This window comes from Mirounga leonina, unplaced genomic scaffold, assembly GCF_011800145.1.
Source record: "Mirounga leonina isolate KUSES-001 unplaced genomic scaffold, KU_Mleo_1.0 Mir_151, whole genome shotgun sequence".
In the NCBI taxonomy this organism is placed as follows: Eukaryota; Metazoa; Chordata; class Mammalia; order Carnivora; family Phocidae; genus Mirounga; species Mirounga leonina.
Genome location: NW_023270377.1, coordinates 13,524,840 through 13,543,072, shown reverse-complemented (window position 1 = coordinate 13,543,072; position 18,233 = coordinate 13,524,840). Strand labels below are relative to the sequence as shown.

Sequence of the window (18,233 nt, the reverse complement as noted above, 5' to 3'; positions counted from 1 at the left end):
GAAAGGAAAGGAAAGGAAAGGAAAGGAAAGGAAAGGAAAGGAAAGGAAAGGAAAGGAAAGGAAAGGAAAGGAAAGGAAAGGAAAGGAGGAACAAAAGGGGCAGGGAAAGGAGAGGGAAGGAAAGAAGGAAGGAAAAGGGAGAGAAAGCCCAAGCATGAGGGCTTAGAGAAGATTCAAGAAAGTTAGACAGTATTAAGTTAACTCAGGAATTTCTGAATAGGTTTTATAACACGGAGGTGAAATTTAGGAGTTTCTAATCAACAGAAAATGGGCTCCATTCTCTTCTCTTTGGCTTCCCTTCCCCTTTCCCCGACTCTCTCCAGAAGTAAGGAAAAGGGGTGAGCAGAGTGTTGGGGCCATGGAAGGACCAGACTGCCTCTACAAAGTCCCGTCAGAGCAGAGGGTGGATTGGGGAGCAGCCAAGGCTCCTGTCCCACCTCCTTTTGTAAATCGAGGGGTGTTCCGCCCTTCCCCCTCCCAACCCCAAACCCCCAGCTCTACTTTCCCTAATAGACAAACACATTTGAAAGTTTCCAAATGCTATCATTTCTGTTAATGTTTAGCAATGTCCAAATAACACTTGAAAAGTATGATATACTATTAATAAGGTTAAAAATAGCCAAACAACTGCAATGCAACTGATTTTTAGTGTACCTATAAAGACATATAAAGTACTCTATCAAGAGTCCCTCTGATTTAAAAAGTGATATGTTTTATATTTTAAATACAGCATAAAGGGGCACCGGGGTAGCTCAGTAGTTAAGCATCTGCCTTCAGCCCAGGTCATGGTCCCAGGGTCCTGGGATCGAGGCCCCCATCAGGCTCCCTGCTCAGCGGGAAGTCTGCTTCTCCCTCTCCCACTTCCCCTGCTTGAGTTCCCTCTTTCGCTGTGTCTCTCTCTGTCAAATAAATAAATAAAATCTTTAAAAAAAATACAGCATAAGTAAGTAAAGAGTCTGGCTAACTTGATAAATTGGATTAAACTAGTTCATAGCTTATTCCTGTTACATACAATCTCTTTTGAACTGTAGGATATATTGGTTCTTTCCATCCATAATTTCCCTCCTAGATATGTGAACATAAATAAATGGCACACATAGCAAAAATTCTTACAGAGCTGTTTTTTTTTAATTGAATCATTGATCTTACTAAAAGTTGTTTCTAAAAAAACCAAAAAAAAACAAAAAACAAAAAACCTCCTGTTGGCATGACATTTAAAAAAACCATGGGTCTGAAGGACCATTTATAATAATAATACTATCTCACATATTTATAAGGCTTAATAATATCCAAATGCTTTCATATGCATCATCTTGATTCTCTTAACAACATTTTGTTACAATAGGAAAGGCAACAGAGGATCAAGGACACTGACAGTTCAAGGTCCCATAAGTAGTAAATTTAAAGGCTGAGGCCAAAAGCAGGGCCTTTGGCACCCTGGCCCATTGGACCGTCCATCCCACCATGTTGTAAATTGGATTGCTGTGTAGTGGGGTAGAATCAGTGCCATTTTAAGAGTGTATTATTTTACAAGTCAATTTTGTAAGGTACTCCTTCACATTTTCCAGTATTCTTCATAATTTCCATGTACTTACAGTCTCACCCATGTATTATGTTAAAGAATTCAGGTTACCTCAAAAAAAGTGGGAAAGAAATTTCAGAACTGCCCCCCTGCTGTGCTTTTCAAGGCAGCTCAATAGTTCCATTTAAATAAGACTTTCATTTTTCTTAACTCTTATTCTAGAAAATCAGACCAAAATCCTTCATTCTACTTCCTAAAATCTAACTTTAGTCTGGGGGGCAGGGAGAAAGAAAATGAGAATGGGAATGTACTGAGGTCGTGAGCCCAGAAAAAATAAAATCAATGTAGAAGTCTCGTCTTTGTCGATTTACAACTCTCCTTCTTTTCAGTTCTTCAAGCTCAGAAGGGCACCCAAACTCAGTGGGCGTCCCTGCCCTAAGACTCATCCTTGGGCCTGAACTCATCCTTCTCCTCAAGTGGGTATACTAAGTATCAGGGTCACCACAAGACCCAGCTAAATCAGCATTTGTAATTTTATGTAACATCTGTCCTGGAGAATAAAGTTCGTGGAGTCAAATAACCTTATAAAGTAACGACAGCACAGAGACCTCAGATATTTTTAAAATGTGTGTTTAGACCCAACAGAAAAATACAGCACATGAGCAATGAGAGTTTGTCCATTATGGTTATAATTAGAATCATAATATGCCCAGTCTCCACCAGCTTACTACAGCCTTGTGCAGGAAGTGTGAAAATCAACTGTGGAAAAGGGTCCCAGAGGAATTAAGTTAAGATTTCAACATATTCTCAAGTGTTGATAGAATGGATTTCTACTTGGGAAACCATATATATCTTTTGGGTTTGATGGCCACAGATTGTATGTGGACCATACATCAACGTCTTATTCAAAGGTATGTGCTCAATAAATATTTGCTGAATGAATGAATGTATAAATGGATGAATGCGTATTGCAAAGAAATTTAGGAATTCAAACTTGGCCAGAAGAACGCAAGTCCTGTTCCAACAACCCATCCAATCTAATCTTCCTGCCACGTCAAGTAGAGATCTGGAATCATCCAATCATGTCACACTCCTCTCTGGTTAGAAACGGGAACCACTGGCCCCTTTGGAGTAGTGTGGAAACAAATGAGAAATGGAGGAGCAGGGAAATCCTAGAGCCTCGCTTTCATTTTTCATCTATCTTTTGACTTCTGGGGTTTCTGCTTATTAAACAGGAAAAAAAAATTAATTGTTTGTAATTTTCAAAACCCTCGCATGTGAACTCATTCTAGATGCAAACAACTTTAAAGGCAAAATCACCAGAGGCTATGTGGTGTATAGGGCCTCATTACCAAAGGAGGTCACATAAAAATTAAAAAACACTAAAGAATAAATAGTCCATGTTGTCCAGGGGGATGAGCTATGCAACCCAAGTAAAAATTAAAACTAAATTACATCCACTCATCAGCATTGCATAACACATCCGACTCACTGGCATACAAAGCAATTATTCCTGATAGGTGCTGAAATCAACGCACCCACCTGGGTTAGTGTGTCTCCAGGGACACAGGGCCTTGGGCTTTCTCCCTATCCTTTGGCTGTGTTCCTTCACGACCATGATGGCAAATAAACAATACTTCACAGCGCCGTTAGACTATACACATTTGAAATAAAAGCAATACAGATCAGTGCGTGGCTAACATTCAGGACCCATCACGTGACCAAGAGACCATCTGATTCTAGGTCAGTGCTCCGTTTCTAGAACACTGTATCTGATCTTGTGTTTTAGGAAACCACATTTGTTTTATGCTATATAAAGAATTCTTCTTCTTTTTCTTCACCCTGGACTGGCAGGTGAAGGGGACATTGTGAGATTATCTTCCTTGCACCAAGATCCCTTTGGCCAGCAAGTGACAAAGAATGGGTACTTGCCTTAAAGATTCTATTGTTCTTGGAGGCAGTTGCCCCTGAGGAGGAGTCTGGCAAGCAGGGTGGTGCGTTGCTGGTCTGGACATCCCTTGAAAATCTGTTCAGAAAAGACTGTTGGGGTCCAGAATTGACCACGGTGCACCCCGTGTCAACATTTGTTTCTGCCTCCAGCTTCCCAAAGCTGTCTTGCAGGCTGAGGACCTTTCTTCTGGCCCCAGGTTGGAGGTGGGGAGAAGGCAGATGCATCTGGACGCCCATTGCGGAGCTCTTGTCCTGGGACAAGCAGCCAGGGCTTTTCCACGAGGTGCCACTAAAACGGTCTGACACAGGGCTCTCAGCAGGCTCCGCACACTCCAGAGAGCCCACCTTGAGCCTCCTGGACCGGTTCCTTCGGCATTGTGGCTCCAGGGTCCTCCTTGGGGAGACAGAGATCAGCCGGGAGCCCTGGAGAAGTGTGTCAGCTCCCGAGGTGCCATTCAGAAAGGAAAGCTCGCCATTCCTGACACCAAGTCCTGTATTCAACTGGACCTAAGGGACAAGGGGAAAAGAAACAAATTCAGCAGATGTTTTCCATTAACTAAATGCCAAGAACAGACTGTGTCCCATTCATCCTCTGCCACCCAGTGCCCACAGCAGACTTTCAATAAAGCCAGTTGAAGTGAAGTAATAAGTACAATCTAATCATGAGATATATCAGTATCAGCTCCAAACATCTCTCTCTCTCAGACTCCCTAAAAGAACATTTGACAAGGAGAAGAATCTGAGAATCAAATGCAACACAGTTCTCGTAGATCGTGTTGTTCAAATGATGCCAAGATGTTCACAGGTGTTATTTGTTGCAAATGATGTATTACCAACTATGCAAAAATAAGAACAAAAATCAAAAGCCACCAAAAGATAAAGATTGGAATAAGAATTCAATCTTCCAAAGTCCTTCTACATCATACTAATGATATATATCTTGAGCTATTGCAAGACATGTGGGCACTCCAGGCAGACTAATAATTAGACACCTTTCAAGTAAATATTCTTTAAATTTAGGGGGACCATTTATTTATAGTTCAGGCCATATGTAGAGGCATGTGGAAGAACATCGAAGAAAGGAGGGGGACTGCCTATATGGGACCTGCGGCGTCTTAATCCCTAGCAGATCCATGCTGGTTTCAAACTTATAGACCCTACTCAGCAGAACTGCCACCCTAGATTTAACTGCTCTCTCCCTCCACACAATGGAGTTCACTGGCCCGTGTTCCATCCTTGGACTCTTGGGAGCCTCCTCCCCTACTCCTTACACAACACTCTCACCAAGAAGATTTCTGGAAAAGACAATTTTCTCTATCTTGTCAGTAGCTCTTAGAAATTGGTATCCAGGGTCCACCCCTGCCTGGCCCAAATATCAAAAAGAATGTACAACAGAACCTTAAATGCATTTACTAAGCCCATCTGAAAAAGTCTACATACTGTATGATTCCAACAATATGACATCTGGAAAAGGCAAAACTATGGAGACCATAAAAAGGCTCGTGGTTGCTAGGGGTTAGAGGGGAGGGAGGGATGAACAGGCAGAGCCCAGGATTTTTAGGGCAGTGAAACTACTCTGTATGATACTGCAACGGGGGATACAAGTCATTACACACTTGTCAAAACCATTAAAATGTACAGCACCAAGAGTGAACCCTAAGTAAACTATGGACTTTGGGTGATAATGATGTGTCTATGCAGGTTCATCAACTGTAGCAAAGGCAGCACTCTGGTGGGATACGGACAGTGGGGGAGGCTGCGTCTGTGAGGGGCAGGAGCGTGTGGGACTCTGTACTTCCTGCTCCATTTTGCTGTGAACATAACACTGCTCTCATTTTTTTTTAATTTATTAAAAGAAAATAAAAAGATGGTACATATTTACCTCACCAGGCAAGAAGGAAGAAATCAGAACAGTAAGAAAGCAGTTCTAGAAATGAGTAAATTATTTATATAAGGGATCCTCCCCCCCCCTCAATTTTCTCTCTGATAGAAATGGTGGAGTGACTGTTACCAAACTGCAAAAAGCAAAAAAGCTGCTTCCATCAATTCTTTTAGCATCGAAGTTGGCAAATATTTTCTGTAAAGGGCCATACAATCAATATCTGAGGCTCTGTGGACCTATGGTCTTTCTCGGCATGACTCGACTCTCCGCAAAGCAGCCATGGACAATGCGGTAAGTGGGTGTGGCTGAGTTTCAGTCTTGTGCGATTCTTTTTAAAGATTTTTATTTATTTATTTGACAGAGAGAGAGAGAGAGAGCACAAGCAGGAGGAGTGGCAGAGGGAGATGGAGAAGCAGGCTCCCCACTGAGCATGGAGCCAGATGAGGGCTCGATTCCAGGACCCTGGGATCATGACCTGAGCCAAAGGCAGACGTTTAACTGAATGAGCCACCCAGGCACCCAATTTTGCACAATTTTCGTGTGTCATGAAAATTTTTCCGCAACCATTTAAAAATGGAAAAACTATTCTTAGCTCCCAAGGGCCTTCCACCTCCGGGGGAATAAAGTTAAAATGAGTGCTCTTTCCTGCTCCAACACTCAAGTTCTCCTGTTACATCAGCTTTTCAGCATCCACACCTCCTTCCACATCAACTGGAGTCCAAAGATCATCACTTCAGCCATTTCCTCCCCAATACATCCGACTCCCCTCTACCATTGCCTTTCTGTCAAAGCCTCCCTCAAGACCTCCCAGATCCAGGTCCATCTGCATGCCCACATCCCCTAAACTTGTGCCTTGAACTTGTCAAAGAAACGCACAAACTGTTCAGAGTGACATCACCATAACGGTGTGGTTTCCAACTTTGCCCAGTCTCCCCGCAGTCCTGTTTCCTTAGCCACCTGTCCTTTCGCCACAGGCAGCTGTTTAAAACCTTCTGAACTGTCCTCAAACCTTCAGTGGCACAACCTCTGCCCAACCCCCCAGCAGAAGGTATCACCATCTAGATTACAGAGAAAACAAAAGCCATCATCAGCTAGCAACCCTCAGTAGCCTGCCACCCAACACACCTGCAACGTCACCATCCTCTCCACGAGGAAAGGGACCAGTCTATCTGCACTCTGAATTCCATCGCCTCCTGCCTTCCTGGCCACCCCAACTTATCAATGATTCATTTTCTCCCATGTGGTTATCTTGTTTCTCCAATCTTTCTCTCTTCCTGGTGCTCTGCCTTCTCCTTTGCAACAGCAATTCAACCTGCTCCAATCTATCTTGAATAATGCATTCCTTCTCCTCTCTCCCCTCCAGCGCTCTCTCTCCTCTCCTTCACAGCCAACCCTCTCTATAAAATTCATCCACACTCATTTATCCTACTAACCTCCCCCCCCCTTATTTCCCCTACCCACGGCACTGACCCTCCCTCCTACCAATCCACTAAAATTGCTCTTGCCAAGATCATCCACAATCAGCTTCCTTGTCATGCATTGTTACCCCAGCTCTGGCTGAGTTTTCAAGGCTGACCTTTCTCCTTTACATTTGAAGTCTTCTTCTTTTTAAGCTTCTATGTCAACACATTCTTCTGGATTTTCTCCTCCCTTTCCATCCATCCCTTCTCAGTTTCCATTGAAGGAGGCTCTTCCCCTGTCAGTTCATTATATGTTGTGTTTCTTCAGTGCTGACCTGGGTCCTCTTCTCTTTACACACCCTCCCAGGGCAATCTCAGGGACACCCATGCCTCAATTACTATCTAAATGATGAAGGCTCCCAAAAGCATAACTACAGTTCAGATCTGTCTTTTAAGCCTCATACTTATCTATCCAACTGTCTTCCAGTCACCAACTACTCAAACGCAACATATCCAGAATGAACTCATTTTCCTGCTCATGCTAATTCTGTTCTGTTTAGTCTTTTTCCTTTCTTCGAACACTTTAGCCCCATGTTAGTCAAGCAAGAGCATCACTTTCCCTTCTTCATCCGCATGTCATCCATTCTCATGGACTCTGCCTCCTAGAGATCTCTCAGATCTTCCTGTCTCTCCATGTACAATGCCATTAACCCTAGATCAGACTCTCTCCATCTCTTGTCTGAATTGTTGCAATGGTCATATGGTGATGGGGCCCCCATGGACGCTCTTTTTTTTTTTTTTTAAGATTTTATTTATTTATTTGACGGAGGGAGAGAGACAGCGAGAGAGGGAACACAAACAGGGGGAGTGGGAGAGGGAGAAGCATGCTCTCTGCCGAGCAGGGAGCCTGATGCGGGGCTCGATCCCAGGATCCTGGGATCATGACCTGAGCCAAAGGCAGATGCTTAACAACTGAGCCACCCAGGCGCCCCCCCATGGACACTCTTACCTCCTTCTAGTCCCTTCTCCACTCCATTACAAGGGGAGCTTCAAAAACAATTTTCATCATGTCACCCTCCTGCTTCTGATGGCACCCTACTCTTCTTGAGGTAAAAATCTAAGTCCTTCAATATGTCTTATCACACCCCCGCACAGTCTGCCCCTTCTTCCTCCAGCCTGGTCATTCACCACTTCCTCCCCTTCAGCCTCTGCTTGCCAAAATTGAACTTCTTGGATATTATTTGCTCTTTCCCGGTGCCCGTGTTTGTGGATATTATTTCCTCCATCTGGGATATGTCTCTTCTAACCCTTTTTCCTAAAAACCCATGGCCAACTCCAGCTTCTACATCATTTCCTCTTGGAAGCTTTCTTGATATCACTGAATCTGGGGTAGGTCCCCTAAATATTGGCTCTGCCACTTATTAGTTGTTGCACTTTAGACAAATTACCTAATCTTCCTATGCCTCAGTTTCTTCATCTATAAAAGGAGATGATCGTAAGTACCATCATAGAGCCGTTGAAAGGATTACATGATAACAGTGTCCGAGACATAGTAGTGCTAAATATGAGTTGGTATTTGTCATTGTAATTAGTATTGTTACTAGCTCTTCTAGCAGCCTCTACCACCATATCATAGTAGTTACCACACTGTTATGCACCTGCACACTTACTCATCTGTATCTTCCTCTAAACTTGCCATCTGGGAGAAGGATTATATTCACCTTCTTCATTGTTATATCTCCAATACCTAACATAGTGCCTAGCATGTGCTAAGTAATCACTAGATGTCTTTCGGATACATAAGTAAAGCTTAGCACCTAAGAAAATATAAGTTTTGGGGCGCCTGGGTGGCTCAGCCATTAAGCCTCTGCCTTCGGCTCAGGTCATGATCCAGGGTCCTGCTCGGCAGGAAGCCTGCTTCTCCCTCTCCCATTACCCCTGCTCGTGTTCTTGCTCTCACTATCTCTCTCTCTCTCTCTGTCAAATAAATAAAATAAATAAATAAATAAATAAATAAATAAATAAATAAATAAATAAAATCTTTAAAAAAAGAAATATAAATTTTTACATGTAGAAATGTATGGAAATGCAGAATCTCTGTATTGGGTCCCTAATTATTTGACATTAAGTAGATATAAAGTCTTATCGAAAAAATTTAAAAAGGCTTTCATTATATGGTTGGCCATTTCTGCAAACTTTTTAAGAGAATGAAATGTCAACTTGTCTTTCTTAAAGAGAGGTCTAAGATCTTTAGATCACATAGCACAAATGAGTTCAACACAATTAATGTAGAAATGCAGATGTGTGCAGTTAGAGTGAAAAATTTCTAGGAGAAACATAATGCTGAGTGATTGAGAGAAATCCCTTGAGGGAGAAGAAGGCTTCTTGCCAAAAATAGAATGAAATGCATTTTGTAGGAATTCTGATCATTTAGAGCTCATCTTTCCAAGAAATATTTGTAAAATGTTACAAATTGAGAGCTAGCTTTTTCAAGTTTCAGGGAATGTTAGCAGTTATCTTGATGAATAGAAAGATCATTTGTCACTCATATGACTAAACACTGAGAAACAAGAGAATATACATCACTGAAAAATGATGAAGCTGTTTAAGAACAGAGTCACATCATGAAGGGAAAATAATATTGTCTCTTACCAGAAGTGATTGCAAGAGATAGCAAAAGAGAATTTTTCCTGCACTGAGAAAAAAATTAAATGGAAACAAATTATACAGATAATAAGAAACCCAAAAACAATGCCAAACTTGCTTACCTAAGAGTTGAAACCAGTCCCTTCCAATTAACTGATCTGTAAATTAATGGTACTTCAACTGATTAACCAAAGCCACTGATGTTAACCTGCTTTTCTGTAAGAGTGAAAACCTTCTAAGCAATGCCTCCAAGTATTTTTTTTTTCAGGGCAGCATAAACCCAAGTATTGAGTGAGAAGAAGAGCAGGGATTGGAGTGTGTGTGTGTGTGTATGTGTGTGTGTGTGTGTGTGTGTGGCTATGTGGGGTACATTAGGGTGGGGATGGATAATGGAAAAGAAACAAAGAAAGGAACAAAGAGGGAGGAATAGAGTCCAAGTGTGCACAGCTGAGAGATTCGGAAATGAGAAAGGACCCTCAAGAAATGCTACAGAAGAAAATTAATTACTTTCTTCATGAGAGACTATGTTCTTTCATTTTTCAAAGGCTAATGAAGAACATAAGGACGAATTTAGTAAATGTCTGTTGATAAAATGAAAAGAACCACACGCTTGCTTACACCACACTAGCTTCTGGAATATATACCTTTTCGGAAGAGACAGACTTATTTCCTGAAAACAAGCAGTCAATCAATCCATGCTTCAGAAACAGCTGTCTACCTACTAGTCTACTGGAAATAGACCATTTACAACAAAATACTGAAAAGAGGTAGAGAGTCATAAACTCCAAAATTATATGGTGCAACAACAAGAAAATGTGTAATCAGTCGTGTGTTACAAAATTTCCATGTAAAACATACACCAAATGGGAGTGAATGTGCACTTGAGCTTCATGGCAGATTTCATAGAGAAATTGCTATTTGAGCAGAGCCTTGAAGGATGGAAAAGTAAAGAGGAAGAGAAAGACATCTCTGGACAAGGAACAGCTTAGGCAATACATAGATGCAGATATCCATAAAATGCAACATTTTCAACCTAAACAGGAATGAAATTCTGACACATGCTACATGGATGAATCTTGAAAACATTATACTGAGTGAACTAAGCCAGACGTAAGGGCAAATATTATATGATTTCACACATGGGAGGTGCCTAGGATAGGAAAATTTACAGGGACAGAAAGAAGAATAGAGGTTACCAGGGACTGGGGAGAGGAGAGAATAGTGGATTATGTTGTAATAGGTACAAAGCTTTTAGTTGGTGTGATGAAGAAGTTCTGGAAACAGACTACGGTGATGGTTGTGCAACATTGTAAATGGACTTAATGGCACTGAACCCAACACTTAAAAATGGTTCAAGTGACAAATTTTATGTTATGTGTATTTTATGACAATAAACAAAATACCTGGGTGCAGGAATGAGCCTAGAGTTCTGGAAAGAAAGTTGGGATAGCCATAAATGTAGCAGTCATTTAAAAATATATTCATCTGTGATGTGCTGGATAAAATAGGATGCCTGGAGCTAGAGTGAAGAGCTAGAATGTCATAATAATAATAATGCATACTTAAAACTATGCAGGCTGAAAGAAGGGAGAAGAGGAATGACCCCAGAGGAAAACTACAACAGTTGGGTGTGATTGAATGTGCAGCTTCTGGAAAAAGAGGCTTTAATAGTGACAAAAACCAGAGCAAATGGAGAGAGAGTGACCAGAGCTGGAGAAGATGGGGGAGATGGTGACTTAGGTTTTGCTTGGACTGAATGTAAGATGAGGATGAGGCATTATGTTCAAATCGTCTTACAGGAAGCTGGAAATAAGCTAAATAAGTAAATAAATAAATAAGCTAAAGCTCAAGAGCTAGAGATACAAGTAAGGAGAACAAAGATGATATTAAATCCACAGGATGATCTATATTTCTTAATCTTAGGGAAACTTTTAGTCAAGGACAGCAGTTCTCAACTGGGGGAAACTTCACCCCCCAGAGGCACTTGACAAGGTCTGGAGGCATTTTGGTTGTCACAACTGGGGTACAGGGGTCGTTGCTACCGGCATCTAGAGCCCACAATACAGCCAACATCAGCAATGCACAGGACAGTCCTCCACGACAAAGAATCATCTAGGCCAAGACGTCAATGCCACCATGGGTGAGCAAACCTGATTCAGGGACAAGAATAAAGAGGTGAGTCCTTGGGAAAAAACAGCAAAGGGACAGCCAGGGAAGACAAACTGCTTAGTTAAAGAGCTGGGTTATGGAAGCCCACAAAGGAGAGACTTTCGAGGGAGGGGCGGTCAACATCTACTGATGCTGGTGGCCTTAGAGCAAAAATTCTCCCAGAATCTGTACGAGAGGGGAGCACGCAGGGCAAATAGCAGCCTCCAAGACTAGAGAGACAACAGACAAATACAGGGAATCACAGCTTCTCGGAGAGGAGACTCATAAGTGGAAGCCACAGCAAGAACCAGTGCCAGGTGAGGAAAACCTCAACTGTGAGGAATGGTGGAAGGTTCAGTGCAGACAACTCTGAGGGTTAAAAACTCCAGGGGGACCCAGTCATAGAGGGGCCCCGCAAGCTTGTGAGATTTCCCTCCAGGAGCTTGACCAGATGCTCACAATAAATATCGCAGATAAATCTCTTTGTGCTTCTGGAAGGGAAGGAGAAAAAGCACCACTTTTAAACATGCTAGAAAACTGTGTTATTAAAAGGCCTGCTCTCAGAGAAAACTAGTTAAGCAGAAGCTCACCTGAGCCTGACTGACCTGGGGGAAGGGAAATATTCAATTCCAGCCCATTCTAGCCATCCTCTCCTGCCAAAGGAGGGAGAAAAAAATTAAAAATACTTGTGAATTCACAGTCCTAGGCATAAACTCACTAAAAGACTGTGTGCAATCTAATCATATAATGCTTCCCCTTCCCCAACTCCTCACCACCACATTACAAAAGGCCTATTTTCAGCAGTTCCTTTTTTTTTTTTAAAGATTTATTTATTTATTTATTGAGAGAGATAGTGATAGAGAGCATGAGAGGGGGAGAGTCAGAGGGAGAGGCAGACTCCCCGCCGAGCAGGGAGCCCAATGCGGGACTCGATCCCGGGACTCCAGGATCATGACCTGAGCCGAAGGCAGCCGCCCAAACAACTGAGCCACCCAGGCGCCCCTCAGCAGTTCCTTTAACATGCTACATCATGTCTAGCTAACAAAAACAAAAACAAAACAAAATACAAGGCATACTAAAAGGTAAAAAAACACAATTTGAAGAGACAGAGTAAGCATCAGAACCAGGCATGGCCGAGTTGTTGGAATTATCATGCCAGGAATTTGAAATAGCTATGATTAATGTACTAAGAGCTCTAATGGATAAAGTAAACAGCATGCAAGAACAGATGGGCAATATTAACAGAGATAGAAACACTAAGAAAGAACAGAAAGAAACACTAGAGATTTAAAAAAAACCACACACACGCTGTAATAGAAATCAAGAATGCCTTTGATGGGCTTACTAGTAGACTGGACATAGCTGAGGAAAGAATCCTGAGCTTGAGAGCACCTCAGAAGAAAATTTCAAAATTAAAAATTGAAGAGAACAAAGACAAAAAACTAGAACAGAATATCCAAGGACTGTGAGACAGCTACCAAAAGTGTAACAGATGCAGAGTAGGCAGACCAGAAGGCAAGAAAGAGAGAAAAGAACAGAAGAAATATTTGAAATAACAATGACTGAAAATGTTCCCCAAATTAATGTCAGAAACCAAACCACAAATCCAGGAAGCTCAGAGAACACCAAGCACAAAAATTCTGCAAAAGCTTCACCTAGACACATCGTTTTCCAAACTACAAAAATCGAAGATAAAGAACAAATCCTAAAAGACATCAGAAAAAAAAAAAAAAAAAGACAAGAGTGGGGCACCTGGGTGGCTTAGTCAGTTGAGCATCGGACTCTTGATTTAGGCTCAGGTCATGATATGAGGGTCATGAGATCGAGCCCCGCGTCAGGCTCTCCACTCAGCTCAGAGTCTGCTTGTCCCTCTCTCTGCTCCTCCCCACACTCACATGCGCAGTCTCTCTCTCTCAAATAAATAAATAAAATCTTTTTAAAAAATCTGAAGTAAGCAGAAGAAAAGATAATCAGAATTAGAGCAGAAATCAAGGAAATTGAAAATAGGAAATCAGTAGAGAAAATCAATGAAATCAAATCAATGAAATCAAAAGCTGGTTCTTGGAGAGCTGTGTGGATTCTAACTCAAGTACTAATTGTAAAGGATTCAGAGGTGAGCCCGCAGACTGGAGGAAGGGTATGCAGGCATGAGTTCCAGCGCATTCAGCAGAATAAACTGGGAAGAGCTGCCAGAAAGGATGGCTGATGACCAGAGTCTGTTGTTGAGACTCAGTATCCTGGGTTGTACTGATGTTGGGTTCATATATCAGTGCAACTGAGCCCCTCGTCCAGGTCTATGAACAAGACACCACCACTGTGGGACAGGAGGCGGAGATGCGTGTGAACTTTCCCATTTCATTCATCTTGGGAAGCAGTCAACCCTTGTCAAGAAAGACCTGGAAGGTGGACCCTCAAGGGGCTAAGAGAGAACCTCCCCGTTCTTGCTGTATCCTTGGCCTGGAGCACCTCCTGGTGACGGGTGTGGAGAACACAAGGAGGAGACCTGGGGAAGGATCTCAAGGTCACGTCCCGGCCAAGGAGCTCTGAATGGTGACACCCAGACCCAGAAGTCTTATAAGTTATCCTCCCTGTAAAGAACGTTTTCTTGTTTTCCCCTTTATCCTCAAATTTTCAGAAAGATCTTGCTGAAAATTACAGCCTGGTTTCGGTAGCGTTGTGGAGACGTTGGCAAGGACATGCCCATAAGTGCAGGGTGGTGGCCGTGGTTACCAGTGAAGGCGAGCTGGCCTGCAGCATTAGCCAATCTCCTGGGAGTTATTGGCAACACCACCAGAGACCAATGGCCTGGTGAGGAGAGCAGGTTGAAAGAGCCTTAGGGGCGTGTTCTAGCGTACCTGAGAAATCGCATCTTAGGGACTATGGCATGCCACCAAGTGCATTACTGGTCATGACATCATGATCTTCACCTGTTTTCTGGCTGCTCCTTCTCCCATTGCTGCACTCATTCTTCTCTTTCCCCACTCCTGGAGTGTGGACATTTTGTAGGTTCTGCCTTCATCTCTTCTCTTTCTATGCTCTCTTCCTTGATAACAACACTTCTTCCCAGGGCTTCAACCATCACCCCAGCCTATGTCCCTAGTCCAAGCTCTAGCTCTCAGAGGCCACCTGATTCGGAGTATCTTCACCCAAATGACCTGCAAGCATCTCAAACCCAATGTGTCCAGACTTATCATCACCTCCGTCTTTTTGACCCCTACATCTAATTCATTTCCAAATCTGTTAAGTCTACCCCCGAACTATAGTTCATATTTAACCTCACACTTCCATTATGGGTTTTCTTACTCAAAACTCTGAGACTCTGAGAAGCATCAGACTGTCTGCATGGACAGGAGGTCATGTGGGGAAGGAACTGTTCGCTGTGTGCATCTGGCGAGACAGCCAGTGGCTTCTTACGTAGACAATAATCACATTGCTTCTGCGTGATCTCCTACAGCTTCTACTTTACAGAGCACCTCATTTATATTCTCTTTTTTGAGCCTCATAACAAATTATACATGTCAGTACCACTCACAGGTCCCATCAGTGACCACTGATTTCAGTAAGGATAAAACAGAAGCTCTTAGCAAGGGTCTGGTTCATTCACACAAGAATGTATTTACTCCCGTGCGCCAGATACTGTTCTAGGGACCGGGAATACAAAAGTGGGGAAAGAGCTGCCTGCCCTCATGGTGCTTACCTTCCAGTGACTGACCATATTCCTGATGATGTGGTCTCCACCCACCTGCTCCTCTTCTTCCCCTGACCCCCTCTTTCCACCCCAGCCACATGGAACCTCAGGCAGTTTTCTGAACATGCCCCGCTAAGAGAATGTCACACCACACAAGGTCACCCACTGTCTCTCCTCTTTGGAACACCTTCCTCCCTTCTCCATCTGGCTACTTCCTTCTGGGCTGTCCAGCCTCAGCAGGCCCAGGTATCGCTCCTCAGGAAGCTTTGTCCATCGTGCGCCCTCACCATGTCTAGCACGCCCACACGTGTGTCCGTTCCAGCCCTGAGGAAAGGTTATTTGTGGAGAGGTTAATTGGTGGTTATGGTTTTCCCTTGAATAGGTATTATTTTCTTTCTTTTGGTCAACATCCGTCATCTGGGCCACCCCGCATTTGTTTCCCTACTGATCTTCACTGGGGGTCCTTACTCTCCCCTGGGAGTCCCAGGAGGGTCTGACTCCACAGACAATCCAAGTGTGGAGAGCAGAGCCTCTGCCTCAGAACTACACCAACCCACACGAATCCCATTCCCTTGGATGCAGCAATTGGTTTAGAGAAGAGCATCTGATCCAAGTTGGTCGGGTTGATCTTAAAAATAGGAACAGTTAAAAATGTGCCCCCTGCTGCACACACATACTCAATGTTTGTTTGACAGTGAGGTTGATTTTAAATGTGGGAGATTAACCAAGGCTGAAGGAGAAACTTTAGATGCCTTGGTAATTGCTGAGTTAAGTAAAAGCCACAGAAACTTCCTAGGTTGTTGTAAGAATTAAATAAAGTAATCAATGTAATAACACTTAGTCTAGGCCATAACAGATAATAATAGCTAAAATTGCATTCTGGGCACTGTCTTAAGCACTTGAAGCATGACATCATCTCGTGTGGATAACAACCCACACTTTAGGAAGATGTTAATATCACCTCCATTGTGCTAATGAAGGAATCAAGGCTAAGCCAGGCAGCTACTGGGTACAAGGCTCAACAGCCACAGAACACTCCACGGGAGACGACACATTACGGTAGTGATCATGATTGAGCGTGGCTTAAATGGGATGCTTACAAAAGAAGGCTTTCATATCCAGGTTTTCTTTTTTAAAGGCATTCTAACCATCTAACTTGATTTGGGGAAAAATTGACAGTGATCCAAGCTGCTTACACATTAAGTCAACAGGAAAAAAAAAAAAAATGAAGTCAACAGGACTACAAAATTAACAATCCCAACCATAATTACAACTTCAGCTTCCTTAGGTCAGATGGAAAGAGCTTAACTATTCCCAAACCCCAAAGTGTGGGCAAAGTATTTGCATACAGTTTTAAAGGACAATCTGAGAAATGGGGTGTCGTCGGATTCTACCTCAAACCACTTGCATAAGCTACAAGCTCATGGAGCATGAACTCCATTATCTGTCAGATGAGGGGATTTTATTAGGTCAGTGACTCTCGACCCTGACACTACTTATTTGAGTCATCCAAGGCACCCCTGGAGATGCTGGCCTAACTGGCCCGGGGTGCAAGCGTGGCATGGGAATTTTTGCAAGCTCCCCAGGGATTCTGATGTGCAAGCAAGGATGAGAACCACTGCATTAAATCGTCACGAAGGCCCATCGCAGAGGTAAAATCACACAGTTCCATGTGTGTCTACAAAGATCAGAGGCAAAACCGGAATACCTGAAGCAGGATCTTATTGCCATCGTAGTCCTGTGTCTGCCACCTGGTGCGGCTGATGGGGACGCACGGATGGGGTAGGAGAGGTACTAACTGGCCTATCTCTTGAACCTTGAACTGCAGCACAGAAGATTCTTTGGGGTCCACTGACATTCCAAGGGGCAGCTGCACCAGGGAGAGCTGCAGAGCGAAGCTCTCAGTGGCATGGAGCACGAAGACACAGAAGTTGCTTTTCTGCACGGTGGCTTCCTTCTGCAGGATCAACTCATAGAGTCTGATGGCATCCTCGTAGTTATCAAAACTGCAGTAGAGTGTCACCCTCAGGACCTCGGAGCCACAGTGCACCTGCCTCACACCCCAGACGGGCATCTGGCTGTCCACACTGTAGAACTCCTGGTTGGCAAGGACGTAGGGACACGGCCCCCCCTGAGCGCTCGGGGCGGGGTAGCAGTGCCATGGCCAGCGCTGGAGGGAGTCAAGAACCCGAAAGAGCCGCTCCTCTCCCAGGCTCTCGTGCAGGAAGAGCAACACAGACATCCCCGGGAACCGTGAGCGCTTGCAGTGGCACTTGTCATAGTATTTCACTGGACTGACCCGCTCTGACACCAGAAAGGGACGCACGTCTGGGCAAATGCAGTCCAGGAGCTGATCCAGAGTTTGCTGCAGAAGCGAGCCATGCCCAGAGTTGGCGAGCAGGTGGACGGTCATGGCCAGAGGCTCTGGTGTCCCGTCCATTCCGGACTGCCCGAGGAGGACAAAGGAAGCAGGCGTGGAGGGTCCACCGGTCAAGCTTCTGCAGTGAAGGAAGAAGCGGGCGGTTCTCCCATGGAGTCTTCAGCCCACCAGGAAACCTGCAGCCACTTCAGAGCAAAGCTCCTAACCTGGGCCCCTAGCTGCCGGCAGCCACACAGCCTGACCATCCACACAAACTGGGGCACAACAGCCTTGGGGTCAATGTCATCCAGCTCGTGCACAATGTAACTGCGCCTTGGGCTTGTCCAGGCACTCCCCCGGGTTTCTTTTTTGACCTAAAAACCTATAATCCTGAGAAACACCCAAGTGGGTGGTTCTTACGGATACTCAGTAAAGGAAATGACCAGGCAAAGAGGAACATGAGTCGGCTCTGTTAGGCTGATAGCAATCTGTTTAGTTGAAAAGACATCCATTTTATGGGCCCACAATGGGTTCTGATTTCCTCCTTACATCTCACCCTGTTTACAGTAGCCTGCCAGGCCACCTGAATACAATGACTGCTTTCAAACAATTCTCGAAACTTGTCCCCTTGCCAGGAT

General features: G+C 43.8%; 1 protein-coding gene across 2 annotated transcripts; it reads right to left on the bottom strand.

Moving 5' to 3' along the window:
• Nucleotides 1–2,123: 2,123 nt before the first annotated feature.
• Nucleotides 2,124–18,005, bottom strand: FAM124B (family with sequence similarity 124 member B). 2 transcript variants are annotated; one of them, XM_035007000.1, is made up of 3 exons: nucleotides 16,945–18,005; nucleotides 15,524–15,560; nucleotides 3,691–3,979 (listed from the first exon to the last, which is right to left on the bottom strand). In XM_035007000.1, exons 1-3 carry the CDS (start codon nucleotides 17,674–17,676, stop codon nucleotides 3,909–3,911), a joined length of 840 nt encoding a protein of 279 aa, XP_034862891.1. In that variant the 5' UTR covers nucleotides 17,677–18,005; the 3' UTR covers nucleotides 3,691–3,908. The 2 variants fall into 2 exon arrangements, with proteins under 2 accessions (XP_034862890.1, XP_034862891.1); XM_035006999.1 differs by lacking the exon at nucleotides 15,524–15,560 and having other exon boundaries at nucleotides 2,124–3,979.
• Between the last annotated feature and the right edge of the window lie 228 nt (nucleotides 18,006–18,233).